The following is an 18768-nucleotide window of genomic DNA, read 5'->3' as shown; positions in this document are numbered from 1 at the left end:
GATTAAAATGTTACTGAACTTAAGAGCTACTAAAAAACAGGATAAGCAGATTTCTCAGAAAAAAATATTAAAAGGAACCTGATTTTGGCAACATCATTGAAATATTAGTGCCAAATATCAAGACAGATGGAAGTTGCATGTCAAATTTTGGGGGAAACAAGTTAGATTCTGCCTTGTATACTGGAAAACAACAAAAATCTTGGGAAAAATTTTTCTTAACAGTTATTTTCTGTAACAATACTGTAGTTCATATTTTCTGTGTTTTGTAAAAGTTTGAAAAAACCTATTGCCAGTTAGGTGAATGCAACTGCATGCACCAGAGCCAGAGCTGGTTTAGCAAAGCCTCTGAAAAGATTTCTACGTGCTTTTTCTCTCCATACAACAGAGACTGGAGTAGCCTGATTGTAGCTGTGATTTTTCAAGTATGTAAATAAAGTTAAGCCTGTAAGTCGCAAGTTTGCTGTTGAAAAGATAGCTGGAAGAGAGTTGGGCATATGAACAATTTGGAGAGTTGGATGTGCAACAATCTTAGGGGCAGGAGCCTTCATGCACTGAAAGCTGCATGTGCTACTCATTAAGTAACTCAGATTCTGACTAATTATTATCAGATTATTCACTTCTGAGTAAATAAGATTATTTACAAGGAAAGCCCAAGTGGTTTCCTGGCTAAAAAGGGGCCATCATTTTTTGCTGCAAGCAGCTGTCTCCTAAAGCAGCTTTTGCATGTGTGAACAGCCAGCTATTGTTTTGCTGATTCTAAGCAAACTGTGGCCAAGGCTGAACAGCTTCATCATTTCTTTGGAAAGGATTGTACCCCTTTAAGAACACCAAGTGGGAGGTGATATAGGCACTGCCATAAAAACAAGTACCTGTGCGGACTGCCCTGTTCTGCTCACCTGAGCCTTGCACAGCTGTCAGGACACTGCCCTCCTTGGTTTGTCTGGCAGGCTGAACATCTCCATCACACACTTTTGCTGCCTGACAGCAGAAAATGGACACCCAAACAAAGCAGCTTGATTTTATCTGCAAGACTAGAGGACACTGAGAAGGTAAGAGTGATAAGAAGAGAGATAAATGCTTACAGGACCACACAAGGTTTAGAGAAAGCCAGAACTTATTTCAGGTAGTCAAACTGAGAAAGATGTGAACATTCAACTCAAATTCAATTGCTTGCTGGCCTTCTTGCAAAAATAAGGGGATAGATAAATTACTGCTAATTTTATTAAGAACACATCAGGTGGGAAGGGATGAAGAGGAAAATACAGAGCTTTTATATGTATTATAGAAGAACAGTATATGTAATATATAATTTAAGTTCATTAATATCAAAATAATTTGCTAAATTGTTAATACTTACATCTGCAAGTGTACTGCATAAGGCAATCCCTTATTTCCCTTTTAAAGTTAGCTGACCTTCAGCTTGTATATGTTTATTTAGAAGTGTTTAAAGTTAAACATTTCAGAACAGGAAATTGCCTATTTGACTCACAGATGTATATAACCCTTCTGTGCAATACATTCAAGAGTCAGAAAACTAATAGACATATGCCAGGAACTCTAAGTTAACACAAAACTACCTTATTACATGAAAGACAGAAATCAGAATGTACACAATGATTTATGTATACTTAACAGCTGAGAAACACTTCTGTTGCATTTTAACTTTCATTGTAGTCACCTATTTACATTGCAAGTGAGGTGAAACATACTTCAACTAAGGCATGCTCAGCAAAATTCCAGTGTACTACTTTTGCATTATTAAATATGCTTTAGTATAGCTTTAACATATAGTATGTTAGTATAGTATTATATTATAGTATAGCTTTAATATATTAGCATAGTATAGCTTTAACATCTTCTCCCAAATTTTATACATCTAATATCTGCAACCATGTATTTTTTAAAATTCTGTAAGCTACATTTGCATCCTGTATCGACTTTACTCAGAGAAAGTTAAATATACACATTTACTTAAAAGTCAACACACTAAACTACAGCACTACCTACTAAAATACTTCAAACAATTAATACTGAAATATTTATAGCTAACATTTTATCTGGTTGTTACCTGTAAAGGAGATATAATGCAAGCAAATTCAGTGATATTTCTTTTAATGCTTTATGATTCTGAGCATTTTCGCAACACTGATGGTTTGAAAGGTTTGGCCGTCTAGAAATCAAAGCAGTGTTACTAGAGGTTTGAGGATTCATGTAGTTAAAATACAGCCTTCTCTAAGGTAGCAAACTCATTAATTTGATTAATGGCTTTTACAAGAGTTTTAAGTGACACTTTAAACTTGCAGTATAGTCATCTCTTGATCATGACCCCCATCTCAAGTCAATTACCGTGCAAGAAATCTAGGTCTGAGCACTTTTCGCATTCCTACCATTCGCTATGTCTGATTGTAACACACAGTCATAGAAGTGGCAGAGAAATTCACCCTTCTACAGTTCCACGCCGTTACAGGGCGCACTGTGGACATTGCAGCCATTATGACCTCTTCAGAAAACTAGTCTAGACATGTGTAGTTATCTTTAAAGATTAATAGGAAGTTGGCAGTTGTGTTGGAGAACAAGTACACAGAAACACTTGTTTTCACCACTTGAAGGCTAAAGATTTAAATCACGGAGTGGAACAGAAAGCAGAACATGTTCATGGTTGTTGCTAGTTTAGCCCTTCTGACTTGTTCTTCTATTAAAATAAGTACATGCCTGGGAGTAGGGGTGTTGACACCTCTGTGAAATGGTAAGTGTACTGCACCTCCAGTTGTGCTAAGGCAGCTGAGAGTTAATCTTTGTATCTAACTGGGCAGCTATCGCATCTAGATAATAAAACCCCTCCCCACATAAAGAGCTATAAGGCCTGTTTGTATAAGATACCAGAACTTCAATATCATTTGTCTGGTTTTATCGAATATGCTAAATTAGCATAATTTAGTGGAACTGCTGACCTACAAAAATGATTGTGCAAAGAGATAACTTCAGTCTTTACCATTTCAGATGTGTATTTGTTTAGCACTATGGATCATGTTTTTTCACCCAATCTGACTGTATTAATCTCCATCAAGCAATTAATCTCCACCAGAAAAACTAGTGATTGAACACTGTCACAAAGATAAGTCTGTGACCAAGGTATTTCCAGAAGTGCTAATACAACTACATTATGTAGAAGTTCTTTTGTTTGCTCTAGCTTCAGTCTGTTTTAATAATAATGAAACTCCAAGTTTATACTGAATAAGACCCTTCCTTTGGGGATGGAGAAAAGAAAGGGAAGGATTGATTCCCACTTAAATATTAGTGTACAGTACAATGAATGGCCCAGAGCTTTCATAGAAAACTTAACCTGGCTGATTGGCCTTTCTTTAAGGCACAGTTTTTTTCAATGTAAGAATAATCTTTCCTCTTCCTGCCCCACAGCATGAATACGGAAAAGGTAAACCAAATTGTGCTTGCTTGAAAAGATAAATGATAAAACACCAGTGCCCTGCTACCTGCTTCAGAGAGCAACAAAACCAAGCCTCCCAATATACATCTCCAGGTGGGTCTTTCCAAGTGATACACTCTGCTGGGATCCATTTGGCTACATTTGTCAGTATTTTCTTGCCTACAAGAACATCTGGAGTGGAACCTGATGCTATTGCCAAGAGTTTCAAGTAACACTAGAAACAAAAATCTTGGAGCAGGCCACCCAGCACAAAATTAAACACTGCATTCACCTGTTTGGATATTAGTCAAGGGTCTAATTTCCTTGCAGTGCTTCCATAAATACTCAGATACACAAGCCCATAAGCAAGTTTATTCTTGCTTTACAAACATTTAGCAAGCTTTTTACTCAGCAAGAACAGCTTCAAGTAGCTTGCTAGTGGCAAATTCATTCTGTTGCAGGCAATGAGGTTCTTATCTGCCTGAAGTCATCAAACTCCAGAAATCATTTAAGAGTGAGGATTTACACAGAAGCAGTTCTTTACAAAAGCATGAAAATATTGACATAAACCTGAAATGCTGCGTTGGGGGAGATGAAGGCACTGCAGCTTTTCTGTGGTAACTGAAGATGAGGAAAGGCAAACTGTCTTTGCCCACATTTCCTGTTTGCTTCCAAATGAGTGTTTTGCTCTCAGGTGCTTTTTGATTGTCATTAACTGCTGTAGTTAATAAGCATAATATTCTGATAGAAACAACAGAAAATAGAACTCAATTCACCGATATGAAACAGGCCTTGCAGACTTTGATCCGCTCTGCACATACACACTTACTAGGGTCCAAAGAATTTTTTAAAGCTTGTTTTTCTGTTCCCAAGGTTAGCCAGCAGTACTGGAGTTGTGACCTTTCCAAGTAGAGAGGGCGAAAATTACATTATAATTATTCTGAAGTTTGGAGGAGGAAAAGAAATACATAAATAGATGCCAATTCAAATACCAGCTCATCTTTCTGCTCCATGCAAAAAGTCTTAAGAGGAAGCACAGCTGAGAGCAAGTTAACAGGTTGGGAGGCCCCTGCCTCCCACAAACACTTCACTCAGGGACCTTCTCATGTTACAGTGACACCTATTTGCTTCAGAAGGCTGTCTTAAAGCTTTACACAATTCCTGTAGACTGCAAATAAGCCTCTTACGCATAACAATGTTGCTTCAAATCCACATTTGACCTCATCATATGTTGAGGTATAGCTTCCTCCCCAGTTGCAGTAAGGAGATAAATAATCTGGGTTTTCATGAGGTTTTCAGTAACATTAGCTCTCCAAAATTAAAAGATATTCATTACTAATTTGGAAAAAATAAATGCAAGATTAGCAGAGAAAAATAACTGACCTTAACATAGGTTCATTACAGCTAGAATCAAAGATTACATTCAGTACAGTAATGAATGCTGCAGGCAGAACAAGCACCCAGAAACAGTTGGGGTAGATTTCTTGCAGGATAAACCAAAAGGCAACCGTCTCAGCTGCACCCTCGTTCTCTACTTCACTGGGAGAGAGCAGCCCATGCTAAAGAGTGTATCACCCTGTCTGCCCATATGTAGTTTTGCTTTTTACTAATAATCAAAAGTTAAAGCTTCAAATCAAATGTTCAAATACTATTTTCTGGCTTTTCTATATTGCAGCAAGCTGTAAACTGGCAAAGTATGTCAGCTGAATATACCATAGTGCAAGTCTCTTTACCTGCTTATGTAGTCCTCAGCAACAGTTGTGTGCCACAATCTTAAAGATGCTACAATTCATAAATGGATCCCCTTCACTGCTAAGGAGATCAGTGAAGCAAACCACAACCTAAGAAATACATTTTTACAAGGCCTGGTTTAGATTGCGTTAAACATTCGTGACTACTGAAGCATACCGGCTTCATTTCCCGAATTATGTAACAAGGTCATTATTTTGTTTTCTGCAGAAGGTATGAGAATTTTATTGTGATTTTTCTAAGGACTCTGTCCACTCCACTAAAATGAACCCTTCTTTAGTGTCCAAAAAGGTCTTCCATCAACTATAGTTCACAACAAAAGCTTTTACTTGTTTAGCCTTCAAGCAAATCTTAAATGAAGCACTGGAAATGGAAGACAGAACCAGAAATCCCACTTCTCCAATAGGCCTTTTTTCCTAAAATGTAATTTACTGCATTCTGTTTGTTGCCTCCAGCTGCAATTCTTGCAGAGGCCTTCACTTTTCTACCTAGTTAAATTCAGGAGACAGATCTAGAGCCTTCACTGCAAAATATTTCATGGTTTAGAAAACAGATTTGATATTCTCCGGCATTCACTGACGAGGACTGGAGACAACTTGCAAAACCCCAGTGACAGTTTGTGTTTATTCTGAAAGAAATACTACTGCTTTTGTGTTTCTAGAGCTATGTGTGCATCAGACACTGTAAGTGTGAAAAACACCTCACTGCCTGAGCAGTCCCAGATCTTTTACAGCTGTGCTGAATGAAACACAGGCTGGCTCTGGCTGACACACGCAAACAATACTTGGAGGGGCCACTGCATCATGGCCTCCAGCCTCTGTACCTCCTGATTGCACAGCACTACAGTTTAACAGACTCGCTTGTCAGTACACCTATTTCTATTTTGGATGGATTCCACTGTCATAAATGTACCTTATTTATGATGTATCTTACTGAAAATTAGGTAATATAGTGCTACTGATGTATGATAACCTTTCTGTCATACAGGCATAGTTACAAAGAGTTCCTGATGCATTCATTTCCCAAAAGACCACAGCAAGCTGCATATGCACCCTGGGGCTGTGCAGCACTTGCTTGCTTAAAAGATAAGAGCCCAGAGTTTTAGAATGCAAGAACATGAGTGCTGGGAAAGTATAGAATAGGTGGGTGAAGGACAAATTAATAGTTTGAGGACATTACATGGGACTTATTATCAGTTATTAGCCATCAGCATTTTTTCTGGCTAAAGCAAATGTAGTCTGACTGGATTTTTGTCTTAGCCAGGTGCTGAGGAGAGATCAATAGAGCAGAAAACAGGGACAGGGGATTTCCTATGCAAACTATGGCCAAATAGACACTTGTCTAAACAGGGAAATTGCAACAAATTGAAGTAGGGGAACGAGGAAGAGAATGAAATAACAAACATCAAGAACTGAAATAAAACTGAAAGAGTAAGCAAAAATAGCAGCAGCAAGAGGTTAATAGGAAATGCCTTGCAGAGAAAAAGGCAGGAACAAGAGGCAAAGCAAGTCAGAAATTGAGATTTTTAAAGGAATTTATTGACAGACAACATTTAATTAGAGAATAAGAGGCCCACCTCCAGTATTCCCAGTGCAGCAATGAAGAAGCACAAGGCAGTTCCTGTGCACAAACCTCACTTCTCCCCAGCTGCCTCACCTGGTTGCAAACAGCCTCACACTTACCTTCATCCACTAACCAGGGGAAAGAGAATAAAATCACAAGTGCCACAAGAAAGGTCAGAATATCACATAGCCCAACAAGCCCCAGAGCTCAGTCCACATTAGTCAGAGCTGCCAGTCTGAGCAGATGAAAAACAAGCAAAACCAAGCAATTTTGTATCTGGGTGAAAGCAAACACAGCCAGCTAGGGGAGCAAACCTGGTAGGCAGCATTCCAGCATCAGCGAACTGTCCCACCACAGATAGGTGTCTTAGCTGTCAAGGAAGCAGCAGCCACAAGGTTACTTCAGGCTCTGAGCTCAGGAAGCTTCACCCATGTCCTCCATACTTCTCCCCAGTTTACAAGAGTTGACATTAATCTAATTTAAAACTTGACACAGCCTTATGAGAATTGAGGTTTCTGGAAAGGTCTTGGCACTGCTGCAAGGCAGACACCAACCCTGGCTGGGCAGACACAGCTGGGTCTGGAGAGAGAAATGTTTTCCACCCCCAGAATCTGTGTATTTCTTTCTCAAAAAGGCTGAACTGGTAACTCAATAGCAAGAGAAGGTAAACACATAAGAAAGGCTGACACTAGAAAGCCATGGTTTGACTGGGTAGCAGGGTCCAGTTCATTTAGCAGCCAAAAGAAACTCCATCGAGAGTCAGTCTAACAGATTGCTAACCTTCATCGAAGATCATCACTACTTAAATCCTCCAGGATTTGTTACCAGACTTCTGCTGCTTCTCCTCACAGGCCACAACAAATAATTTACCTAAATGTGATTTTCACATTATTAAGCCAGGTACAAAATTGCTGGCAACCCATTAGCTTCCCACATAATAGACAAATTCTTCTACTTTCCCTAAATAAGCATATTGCATCAACCCTGTTTCAGTCTTCTCCTTTACATAAGGATCAGGATTTAATGATGGAAACCCAGTACATCACCCACTTTGAAAAGCAACAGACAAATCTGAGGTCTCCTCTGGTGAACTCAAGGCAAATTCCCAGTAACTTCCTTACTGCTAGAGCACAAAGTCAAGAAATTGTAGTGGGAGAAAAACCCACTCAGTTCCTGGCCATCTCCTTTTATTCAATCTAACTGCTCTGGCTTCATTATGGCTTTCAGGTGTGTAGGTCCTGTGCTGAAGGAATTGCACTGAGCCCTTAGACACACCTATTAACAGTTCTGTCTCCTTGTCTCAAAACCAACATGATTTAACTCCTTACTAGCCGGTCTACTCTTTCTATTTTGCAAAACTAAAGAGATGTATTAGCTCTGTTTCTGTTCTGCATGTATGCCCTACTGCCTACCTGCTAAACTTCTCTGCATCTTAAGTTCATATTTGTTTGATTAAACCATTTCAAATAGAAATCAGTTTTCAACAGAGTTAACAGTTTCATTATATTTGTAGTCATTTTCAAAGCACATAATTCTTTATTGAGTGTCCATTGAAGCTCTCTGGTAAGCAAAGAGTTTCTAAAGCCTACTTTATAGGGGAAGACTGAAAGAGCTAAAATACACATTCTGATGGCTGCATTGGGTTTGTGTAGCAATGTTTTGGTAGAAGGGAGGGGACTGCATGGGGGGGCTTCTGTGAGAAGCTGCTAGAAGGGTTCATCTTGAAGAAGTTCATGGAGGACCATCTCCTGTGGAAGAGCTCACAGCCTGCAGCAGGGGAAGAGTGTAAGGAGTCTTCCCACTGGGAAGGAAGGAGAAGCACAGACAACGTGTGATGAACTGACCACAACCCCCATTCCCCGTCCCGCTGTGCAGTAGAGATTTTGTGAATAAAGTTAAGCCCAGGAAGAAGGGGGGGATGTGAAGAAGGTGTTTATAAGATTTGGGTTTATTTCTCACTATCCTACTCTGATTGATAATAGATTAAACTAATCTCCCCAAATGAAGTCTGTTTTTTTTTTTCTGTGATGGTAGTTGGCAAGTGATCTATCCCTGTGTTTATCTCAACACAGAGGCCTTTTATTATATTTTCTCTCCCCTGTCCATTGAGAAGGGGAATAATAGAGCAGCTTTGGTGGGCACATGGCATCAAGCCAGGGTCAACCCACCACAATGGCAGATAACTTACAGTTCTTTCTTCTTTCCATCGTATGCTTTTATTCTCAGCTTTAGTTTTGATACATGACAGTGTCATAATAACTTTTTGTATTGAAGTGAGAGGTGAGGGGCTTAAAAATAAAAATTTTAAATAGAAGGTGACAAAGGCTTTCCCAAGAGTAACGAATGCCATTTCTAAGTGGATGTAGTATCTTATCATCAGCAACTGCAACTGAGCCAAATGGGAGAGGCAGGATGATGCTCCATGGAGGCTCTCAAGGGGACAGTACAGGAGAGGGGAAGAAAGAAGAGAGAGAGAAGGAGCTCTTCTGGGGCCTGCAGCCACGCAAAATGGGTGTGTTCTTTAGGATGAGAATAACCGGCCAAAGAAGCTGACAGCCCTATGCTGGCTAAACCAAACACATCTATACAGTTGTAATGCCTATTTACAAGAAAGTAATGCAGTGTAATTTTTGCTTTACAGCTTCAGACTATTGACATGGAGAAGATCATCGTGGAAACGAACCTGGCCCCTTGGGAAATACTGCTGGTCATATTTGCTGCCGTGCTGATAATGAGTTTTCTCATGTTTCTACCCCCCACTGCAGTGGTGATCTGGAGAATGAAACATGTACCACAGATCTCACTGCATGGCTCAGTGTGAGCCAGACCTGGTACAAGCTGTAACACCACCGATCCCTTTAAAGAATGGTTCAGAATGATAAAATCTCTCAGGTTCAGGCACTTTTACTGCCTAGGATCCATCCAAAAGGAATGGGTGTCCCAACCTGTTACTGCTATGTTCCTGTGAAAAGAGAACGTGTATAATTTTGTCTTCATGTACTACAGTTCTCAACACTTTGACTTCCTTTTTTTGGCTATGTTGTAATTACTGTTGTTGGCTTAGTTCCTAGACAGACTCTTGTCTTGCATTGTAATGGACTGAAAACAAGACTGAAAGAGAAGTGAGCATAATACAGCATTGTTTTTGCTTAATATCTGGAAAGACTCCTTTTCTACAGTTACGCAGTAAATATTACCAAAGCCTTTAGCTGAGAAGACTGCTACCTATGCAAGTGTATATGCCAAAATCATGAAATGTATTCTAGGAAGGCAGTGCTTTACTCTGGTTGTAACATGAAATGTAACAAACCTGACAAGAATGGCACAATAAATAAGCATCTTGCATTTCTTCTGTCTGATCTGCTAAACCTACTGGCCTAAAATATTTTTTTCTTTCATAGAATCACAGAATAGTAAGGGTTGGAAAGGACCTTAAGATCATCTAGTTCCAACCCCCCTGCCATGGGCAGGGATGCCTCACGTGAGACCATGTTGCCCAAGGCTCTGTCCAACCTGGCCTTGATCACTGCCAGGAATGGAGCATTTACTTCTTTGGGCAACTTGTGCCAGCACCTCACCACTCTCACAGTAAAGAACTTCTTCCTTATTTCTAACCTGAACTTCCCCTGTTCCTCATTACCTCTTGTTCTATTGCTATGGTCCCTGACGAAGAGTCCCTCCCCAGCATCCCTATAGGCCCCCTTCAGATACTGGAAGGCTGCTAGGAGGTCTCCACGCAGCCTTCTCTTCTCCAGGCTTGAACAGCCCCAACTTTCTCAGCCTGTCTTCATACAGGAGGTGCTCCAGTCCCCTGATCATCCTCATGGCCCTCCTCTGGACTTGTTCCAACAGTTCCATGTCCTTTTTATGTTGAGGACACCAGAACTGTACACAATACTCCAGGTGAGGTCTCACAAGAGCAGAGTAGAGGGGCAGGATCACCTCCTTCAACCTGCTGGTCATGCTCCTTTAGATGCAGCCCAGGATATGGTTGGCTTTCTGGGCTGTCAGCACACACTGAAGCCAGCTCATGTTCCTTTTCTCATCAGCCAACACCCCCAAGTCCTTCTCTACAGGGCTGCTCTGAATCTCTTCTCTGCCCAACCTGTAGCTGTGCTTTCTTTCCTTCTATGTGAATTTTATTCCTCTTTGCAAATCCTAAGTGCCAGAACACAGACTGTGAGAACACAAAGCCCTCCTCATCCTGAGGTTAGAGCACGAACATGAGGGATGGCCCAATGCTCAGACATGCCCGCCCAGAAACCAACTTGAAGTTAATGCAAGCATACAATAACTATTTGCCTGAATTACATTATGCAAATTTACACTGGGAAATAATATGATTAAATTTACTTCAGTTTTTAACTGTGTCACACAGGCTTATTGGTTCAACTTCCCTTTCTCATATGTAAGTAATAACTTGGATGATGGGAATAGAACAAAACTGCTTCTCCGCAAGTTTATGAAAAAACAAACAAACAAGTCCAACAATGCAGTCTCCAGCTTAACATCACATTCATGCCACATCAAATGAAAGCTTTCCACCCTAATTCTTTTGCACTGTGGGACACTCACTAGCAGGATTTCTGATGCACAGATTTGACAGTTTCTGTTAGTTTACAAGAGCAATGGGTTTTATTTCCTTATGAAATCCAGTACTGAGTTTCTTTTCTTTTGTTGGCTGGTTTGGAAAGTCATGAGAATAGCCTAACAACTCAGAGGAAAATATTTTTTAGCAGCAGTAGGAAAATGACACTGGAACGTTTTTATTCTCCAGATACTTTATTTGAGCATCAGCTGATAATGAATTGGCTGAAAATCAAAACCTTAAAGATATTATTATTTCATGCAATAGAGATTATTTGTTTGCCAGAAAAAAAAAAAAAAAAATCAGTGATTGAAAAAAGCATTTTTTTTCTTTAAGACTGCAGCATTTTTGCCTCCAACACAATGACTGAAGTTACTGCCTCAGTTTATAATCAATTGAAGCAGCCAACTCATCCCTTTGTTGGTGTAATTGTCTGCTACACTCATCGTCATATTACTGTCTGGTTCTGGGCCCAAAAGCAGCCAATGGGATTTTTGCTTGTAATGGCTGGCATCAGAGTCTGAAAGATGTGTGTAGTTTTACATATCTGAATCATTTAACTGATTAATGAGGTAAAGGTCAATTATACATCATGCACCGTGTAGTTATGATGCCTGTGTCTGAGATTCACAGGAATAGGGAAAAGGTAAAGAAGAGAAAGGAAACACAAACAGATGAGCTGGCTGTCTTCAGATCTATGGCTTCAGTGTTTGCTCAAGAGAAGAAAATTAAAACAAAACCTCAAGCACAGATTCCACTGAAAACCAAGCAAACAGTAACTAAGCTTTTTGTTTGGATTTCATAATGATCCACATGCACATATGTTTTGTTGCTCCAGCTCCACAAGTAAACTGAATCACCAGGGCTAAATTGTCTTTTGTCTTAACTTGCATCAACTGCCTTGTGGACAATGGCTGGAATTTTCTGCCCTTCACACTTCTTACTCTGTGCCTCTGTTTTTCCAGAGTACACATGAACATGGGGAGTGGGGGGTGGGGGGTGTAAAAGAGGGAGAGCTCACAGAAGAACGGGGATTGGAGCAGGAACGAGTGGTCTTATATGCCATGAGAAGAATCGACAACAGAAAAAAAAATCACTTGGATATTTGTTCTTGTATAGAGCTGTTACAAATTCAGATGACCAGCTAAAATTTTTGCTAACTCCGGCAACAGCCAAACCTGTCCCAGATTAGACTAGGTTTAGAAATAAAATGAACAGGGAAAAGCGAGGAGGATTATTAGCCAGATGCTGTGAACATACTGGGCTAGGACCAGCAGCTGCCCCAGCACTACGGCACTGAGATCAGAGCATCTCAACAGGTTGCCCTGAAATCGGCCCTTAGAGCTCTACCCTAAATATGGCCCATCCCAACTCTATTACAACCAGACCTCATTTGCTTTTGCGCTTTACCTCTGAAGCCAAGCCAGACCTTGTGATAGCTATAGGCTCCATATAAGGAAGGCACTGCAAGTGCATGTGTCACATACACCCAGGCTGTGCAAGAAAGTGTGAGTCCAGAAGAGCACTTGCAGCCCTGCATCCCACAGGGCAGACATAGCTGTTAGAGCAAATCAAGGATCAAGAGAGCTTTCTTTCCAGAACCACTATGGTTTTGCCCCACAGGAACTAAACAAAGGAGACTAAAAGCAGATCCCTGGCACACAAACTACAGAGGTCCCTCAACACCCACTGCTTTCATGTTTTTGGCAGAGGAGACACTGTGCAAATAGTTTAGGGCTACCCCACTTCTCACATGTACTGAACTGAGATAGTACATTTTCCCTGCTGTTTTGCTTGGTTACATCAAGCATATAGGGTACTTCTTGACTCCTAGAAGTGCATTGCAGTATACCTAGAGGCTGTGTCTTTCTGTGGGATTTCCTCAAGATAATAAATACAGGAGAAACCCTAGAGTTGTCCCACCAGCAGACTACAGTGCTTTAAGTTTGTAGTTCATGCAAATCACAGCACTTTGAACAGCTGTATGTGCAGCCGGATTTAACCCCCAATCAAGCAGGTACTTGAATAAAGAACTGTATGCCTATGACCAGTGACTTGCACTGCTTTAATGGTCATCAGAGAAACAAAACAGTGACTAATTGGCACCTGTAAAAGCAACTAGAAGTAAAACTAACACCTGACAGAAGATGGTTTCTGATAAAAATTACTGTGTTTAACTAATGACTGCAACCATGAAACAATTCTATTTCTTATTTAATTCCAGCTAGACAAATTTAAGCCATAAAAGTGAAGTTTCTTTGAAACACCTCTGCCATGAGCTATGCGACTAGGTTTAGCTTATATATCTGTATCCAAGAGCTGAGGTCAAATTAGGACTATGATCTCTAGTTCTTTAACCAAATAAAAGCTGTATGTTTACATGTCTTAGCAACGATTTCACTGCTCTGCTTCTCTTGTCAAAATGCCCATATCAGATTGCAGACGGCTGGTTGGTCTGTAACACAAGCTTTTTGGTGCTAGTAACCACAGATGATACAATCAGCATCCTTGTCACGGTTGGAGCCATCAATGCCTTGCTCACCAAGCTCTTTGAGGAACGTGTTGAGCTGATCAGCCTGAGTTTCAGTGAAGGCTAATGTGCGCAGACAGGTGCTGTTGGCAGGGAAATAGGCAGATTCAGCTCCACTGACGGCTATCTCAGAGGCTGGAAAGATCAAAGGTGATAAAAAAAGAAAAAAAAATAAAAAAACAAAACCCCCAAGCAGTTGACTTACTTGGCTGAGATTTGTCCTGATGTTTAAACAAGCACCAGTTACCAGACTAAATAATTCAACTTGGAATAAAAGTGCCTAGAGGACTGTTTCTCGTAACCCTTGGGAGAAAACTGCTCTAGCAAGAAGGCACTGTTAAAAATAAAATATTTTCCATTAACCATAGAAAAGACAGGTTGGCCCTTTTGTGTATCTATACACACATCTATTTTTTAATTATCTCAATAATAACGGAGTCAGACAGCCTGCTTCAGGTCACAGATTGCTCACTGGATGCAATGAGAGTAGTCTTAAAACCCTTGGGCTGCCCCATGAAAAAGGCAGCACTGCTGGCTGGAGACCAGCTGCTGTTTTTTATTGTATGCACATACAGTGAATAGTGCAGGTGTTGACCAATTTTACTGAGGTTCTTCAAGTACTGTTGCAAGATAAAGAGCAGTTCTAAGTTTCACTGCCGTCAGGAGGATCACACAGCCCTTGTGCAGTACAGGGGTTGTGTTAGAATGACAGCTATTTACTGTTTAAAAAAAAAAAGGTGCATCTCCCCACAAACATTGCTTACATGTCATGTTTGTTACCCCAAACTGAAACAGCAATGCTCAGGCCTTAGTGTCAGTTTTAAAGCTAACATGATTTCTCATTCAGCAGTTTCCATCCCAGCACTAGCTCCTACAATGTCACAGGCCAAGGTTGTCACACATATCAAGAAGAGAGACTTTCTTCCTTTTTATAAACAAAAGAGACTACCACCTCTGTGACTTGATGTGTCTGAGAAGTACTCACGCTTACAAACAGCCAGTGCCTTTCCCCCATCAAACTGTGTTGTCCAGGAAAAACCAGTTCTGCTGCCACATACTTCATACAGTCTGCTCCTTCTGAGGAATTGGAAGTCATAACCCTTGGTAAGCAAAGATGGGGAAAAAAACAAATGGTGTCTTAGGCTACATCATGGTAACCATAAGGTGAAGAAACACTTAGCCAGTGAAGGTCTGGACAAACACTACAACCTCTCCCTGCCCTAAGGGAGAAAAAAAAAAAAGTATAACAAGGAAAATTATGCATTACACAATAAACACTTGTACATTAATGAATAGATGCAGCAGTATATCAGCAGTAAACCATGAATGTTACCTTGTTGCACATGGGTTTGCAGTACTGAGCGTTGTCAATGGTGACACACACCAGCCCGCCATTTCTAGGGGGTAGTGGGAGCGGGCAGGGAGGAAGCTGCTTGAAAGCTTTTGAGTGGATTACAAAAAAAAAAAAAAAGAGAGTGAAAGAACAACTCATCAGAGTGCGAGTGAGTATAAAAGCCTATCATCCCCCACTTCCCAACCAGACCACGGGCATACTCACTGACCCAGGCACAGGTGATAACTGCCCCACTAGCTGATTTTGTCAAACTAAGCTTTTTCTTTTGTTTAAAACCTTTCTTTCTTTCTTTCTTTTTGGCAACACACAATTTTTCCATCACTTGTCACTGTGACAACAAAGTCCCCATCAGCCAAAGTTACACTTTAAAAGTGGCATTTGCATTCACAGCACTGGCATTCAGTGCTACTGCAGACAAATTATCCAAATATTTCTTTGGAAAATATGACTGATGCCCACTGCCAGGCACAAAAGAGGCTCCTGCTGGAGGGCAGAGCAGGTCTTGCTGCCTCTATGACTATGAGCTGTAGCTCAGCATTGAAGGCTGGGCTGTGGGGATGGTGGGACCCCACGCACTGGGGCTGCTATCCCCCCCCAGATGCCTGCCAGCCCAGTGGTTAAGCACCCTTGTTTTGCTGAGATGCCTTTTATCTTGTTCTTTGCCCCCTTCAAGACATGCAGAGACTTAGCTCACTCTGACTGTAGGTAAAGAAATTTTCTTAGTGCTTCTCCACTGCCACTTTGTTTTACACCCAGCAGAGAGGAGCATTGCTTCAAGAGGGGCCTCACATTTCTCTTGAACAGGGCGCAGGAGATCAAGCATTTCTTGCAGTGTCCAGACAAGGAAATTGATTGAAGATTTTTTACTCTCAGGGATCATTTCATCAAAACAGTTTGAATATTTCTGTGGAGTTAGGGAAAAAAACAGCTAAGTTGAAGAGGAAAGGCCTTGGAATTAATTCATGAAAGTGGCAATTTTTTTTATTTTTTTTTTTTTTATGCAGAACAAGAAACGTCTTGAAAATGATCTAGCTGTAAGTAATGCTAATTACCCCACAATGTTTTTGGAAGAAATCAAGCAATTTTTTAAAATGGTGGCTAGATAGGTTTTTCCCATTATATTGAGTTCAAGAGGGAGAACTGATCTGAGTTGTTGCTTTTTTTCTTATATATGAAATGATACCTTTACAAACAACTGTATGTATCTTCTTTCTGTATGAAACGTTAGGTTATTATTCTTATCGGCTGAATGCTGATATCTCTCAGACTTTCTGTGTGTGTGTAAAAATACATATTTGTGAACACATTCCTATATTTAACTGGGTATTGCTGTATACATGTGTCAATAGCTTTTACTCCATATATGTGTGCCTATACACATGTGCCTACTGCAGAGCCATACTAAACTCCACAACCAAAACACCAGTGCATGCCATCATTATAACAGACACCAGTCACTTCGAACTCACGTGCATGCAAGAAAAAGAGCAAGTCAAATTTTCAGTGACAGCTGCTGAATCAGTAGCCTGCAATGGCTAACTCTGCTTCTCAGGCTGGAGCCTGCAGAATTATTGTGAAAATGATGGACATCAGTCATAGAAATAAAATAATTAAAATCTCTGGGGGGAAAAGCTCAGACACCTGGGAGAATACCTCCTTGGCAAGTGTTGTCCTCAGCCTTCCCCTCCCAAGTGATGAGAATGATACCACAGGCAGAAGTTCACAGCTTGTACTGGTACAAGGACCCAACTCCAGCCATTAGTTCCACATTACCATTTCATAGATAAGTGGCTCAGCTGTGTGTGAACATTTTTTTATAGACTCTGCTCTGGTGTTTCTTTACCATTTCTGCTGTATTGAAGGGTCATTGTCTGATCACTCCCTTATGATAGGCCTAGCCCATAGAAGACAAGGGCACTAACTCATAAAACATAGGCTGTCAGATGACTGGCTTTACTTGCATTTAAAAAATCTAGCACTTTATATTTGAAACAATAAATAGAAGAGACTGAAAACGGCATTATGCTTGTAAAACAAAAGACATAACTGTTTATTCTGAAGTCAATTTTTATACCTGGACCAAAGCAAAACTGGAAAATACACCTTAAAAGCGTGTATTTTTGACTAGCAGCAGGGCCAAAGACATAAGTCAAATGACACTGATCTTTTTTTGCTCATCCATCTTACTCCCCTCTGGGCCACGTACTGTTGTTTCGAACCATGTGTCACCAAAGCAATATGCAAGTTGTGCTCAGACTGCACAGGCATACATGGTGGAGCCCTGCTCTTTCCTCCCACCACCACAGACTGTGCATGTAAAGCAGGACCTGGGCTGGCCGATACAGCTACCCTCTTACCTTAAGACTCTCATTGACATCATCTATGGTTGCACTCTTACATTCATTTGGATTAGCAAAAGCTCCAATTTTAGTAAAATCTAAAAGACAAACAGAAGCAGGTATGTAGCTGGTTTATAATCCTTCCCAACACATGAACAAACCCCAAATACCACATAACAGTACTTGTTTATGACAATTGCGCCACTATTCTGCAGTCCTAGTGCTACCTTTTCTACCTTTGGTGATCAGGGCTCAAATGTGAATAAACTGTGCAAAGGCTGATTTATTCTAAACAGTTAGCAAGCTGATTGCCTGCCTGTTTGTGGCCACCCAGGGCTGGGTTCCCAAGTGGGATGCTTCATTTCCCTAAGAAAAGCAGCCACTATTTAAATAACTGTGAGTCATATCCATGAATGGCATATCTTACCTGCAAGAAGCACTGCTAAGCTTATAAAACCCAGTGTTTTCCAAAGTGGGCAGGAGCCGAATGGCATTTTTTCTGCAGGAGACCAGGGGCTAGCTACCTGTTGCCTGTGGAGCTTAAGAGTTGAAGCAGCGGAGTCAGGTGAGAGGCTGGCTGCATGTGGGTGGGTCACTGGTTGTTTACAGTGTGCCTTGCTCCAAGGCAGTGCTGTGATAAGGCATTAGGGAGATACACATATTGCTCAACTTGCTGGGAAGCCAGCAGAGATTTCAACAGCATGGTTTTAGGAAGGCAAGGGGAGATCTCTCAATACAGCACTGAGGCAGTCTGGCTTTCAGATTAACTGGTTTACTGTAAACATGTTTAGTGTACGCACACTCTTGAATGCTCTTGCTCTTTGCCCACCTTCCCCCTTCTGTCTGTGTCTGTTTCTCACAGACACGTTGCACATTCATATAGAGGACATAATTATGCCTTACCTACAGGACTCAACCCTGTATCTCTTCTCCAAGAAGAGATACATCAAAAGATGGCTAAACTGATTTGGAGCAACGGGATGTGCTCTACATCCTGTAGCACCCAGAGTTTAGCTACTTGGCTGGGTTTAAACCACGACAGTAAGGAAAGCAAATTTCCAGATTCTGGGTTATTAAATACTGATTAACCAAAGCAGCAACAGCAGTACAAAAGGAAAGAAAAAAGTCCCAAGAACACAAATCTACTTTCTATGTATATTATATCACCAACTGCATACCTGCTGTGTGCATGCTGTATTAGCAGCTGCATGGTATTTCTAC

The 18768-nt window shown here is 40.8% G+C and overlaps 2 protein-coding genes and 1 long non-coding RNA gene across 3 annotated transcripts in view; 1 reads left to right on the top strand and 2 right to left on the bottom strand.

Moving 5' to 3' along the window:
- Positions 1–18768, top strand: part of PRXL2A (peroxiredoxin like 2A) — a 408735-nt gene that overhangs the window by 324067 nt on the left and 65900 nt on the right. The window lies entirely within an intron of this gene.
- On the bottom strand, positions 3957–8058 carry LOC133267698 (uncharacterized). The gene is made up of 3 exons (XR_009742834.1): positions 7778–8058; positions 6856–7181; positions 3957–4165 (listed from the first exon to the last, which is right to left on the bottom strand). It is a non-coding gene; the product is annotated as an uncharacterized LOC133267698 (long non-coding RNA).
- On the bottom strand, positions 13371–18166 carry LOC133267674 (uncharacterized). The gene is made up of 6 exons (XM_061450132.1): positions 17975–18166; positions 17566–17645; positions 15998–16112; positions 15188–15294; positions 14840–14954; positions 13371–13989 (listed from the first exon to the last, which is right to left on the bottom strand). Exons 1-6 carry the CDS (start codon positions 18039–18041, stop codon positions 13802–13804), a joined length of 672 nt encoding a protein of 223 aa, XP_061306116.1. The 5' UTR covers positions 18042–18166; the 3' UTR covers positions 13371–13801.

The sequence above is a fragment of the Pezoporus flaviventris genome, unplaced genomic scaffold, assembly GCF_033815535.1.
Source record: "Pezoporus flaviventris isolate CSIRO_AGI_PZ_B2104156 unplaced genomic scaffold, CSIRO_AGI_Pfla_v1 ptg000001l, whole genome shotgun sequence".
Lineage (NCBI taxonomy): Eukaryota > Metazoa > Chordata > Aves > Psittaciformes > Psittacidae > Pezoporus > Pezoporus flaviventris.
This window is presented reverse-complemented; position numbering and strand designations above follow the sequence as displayed.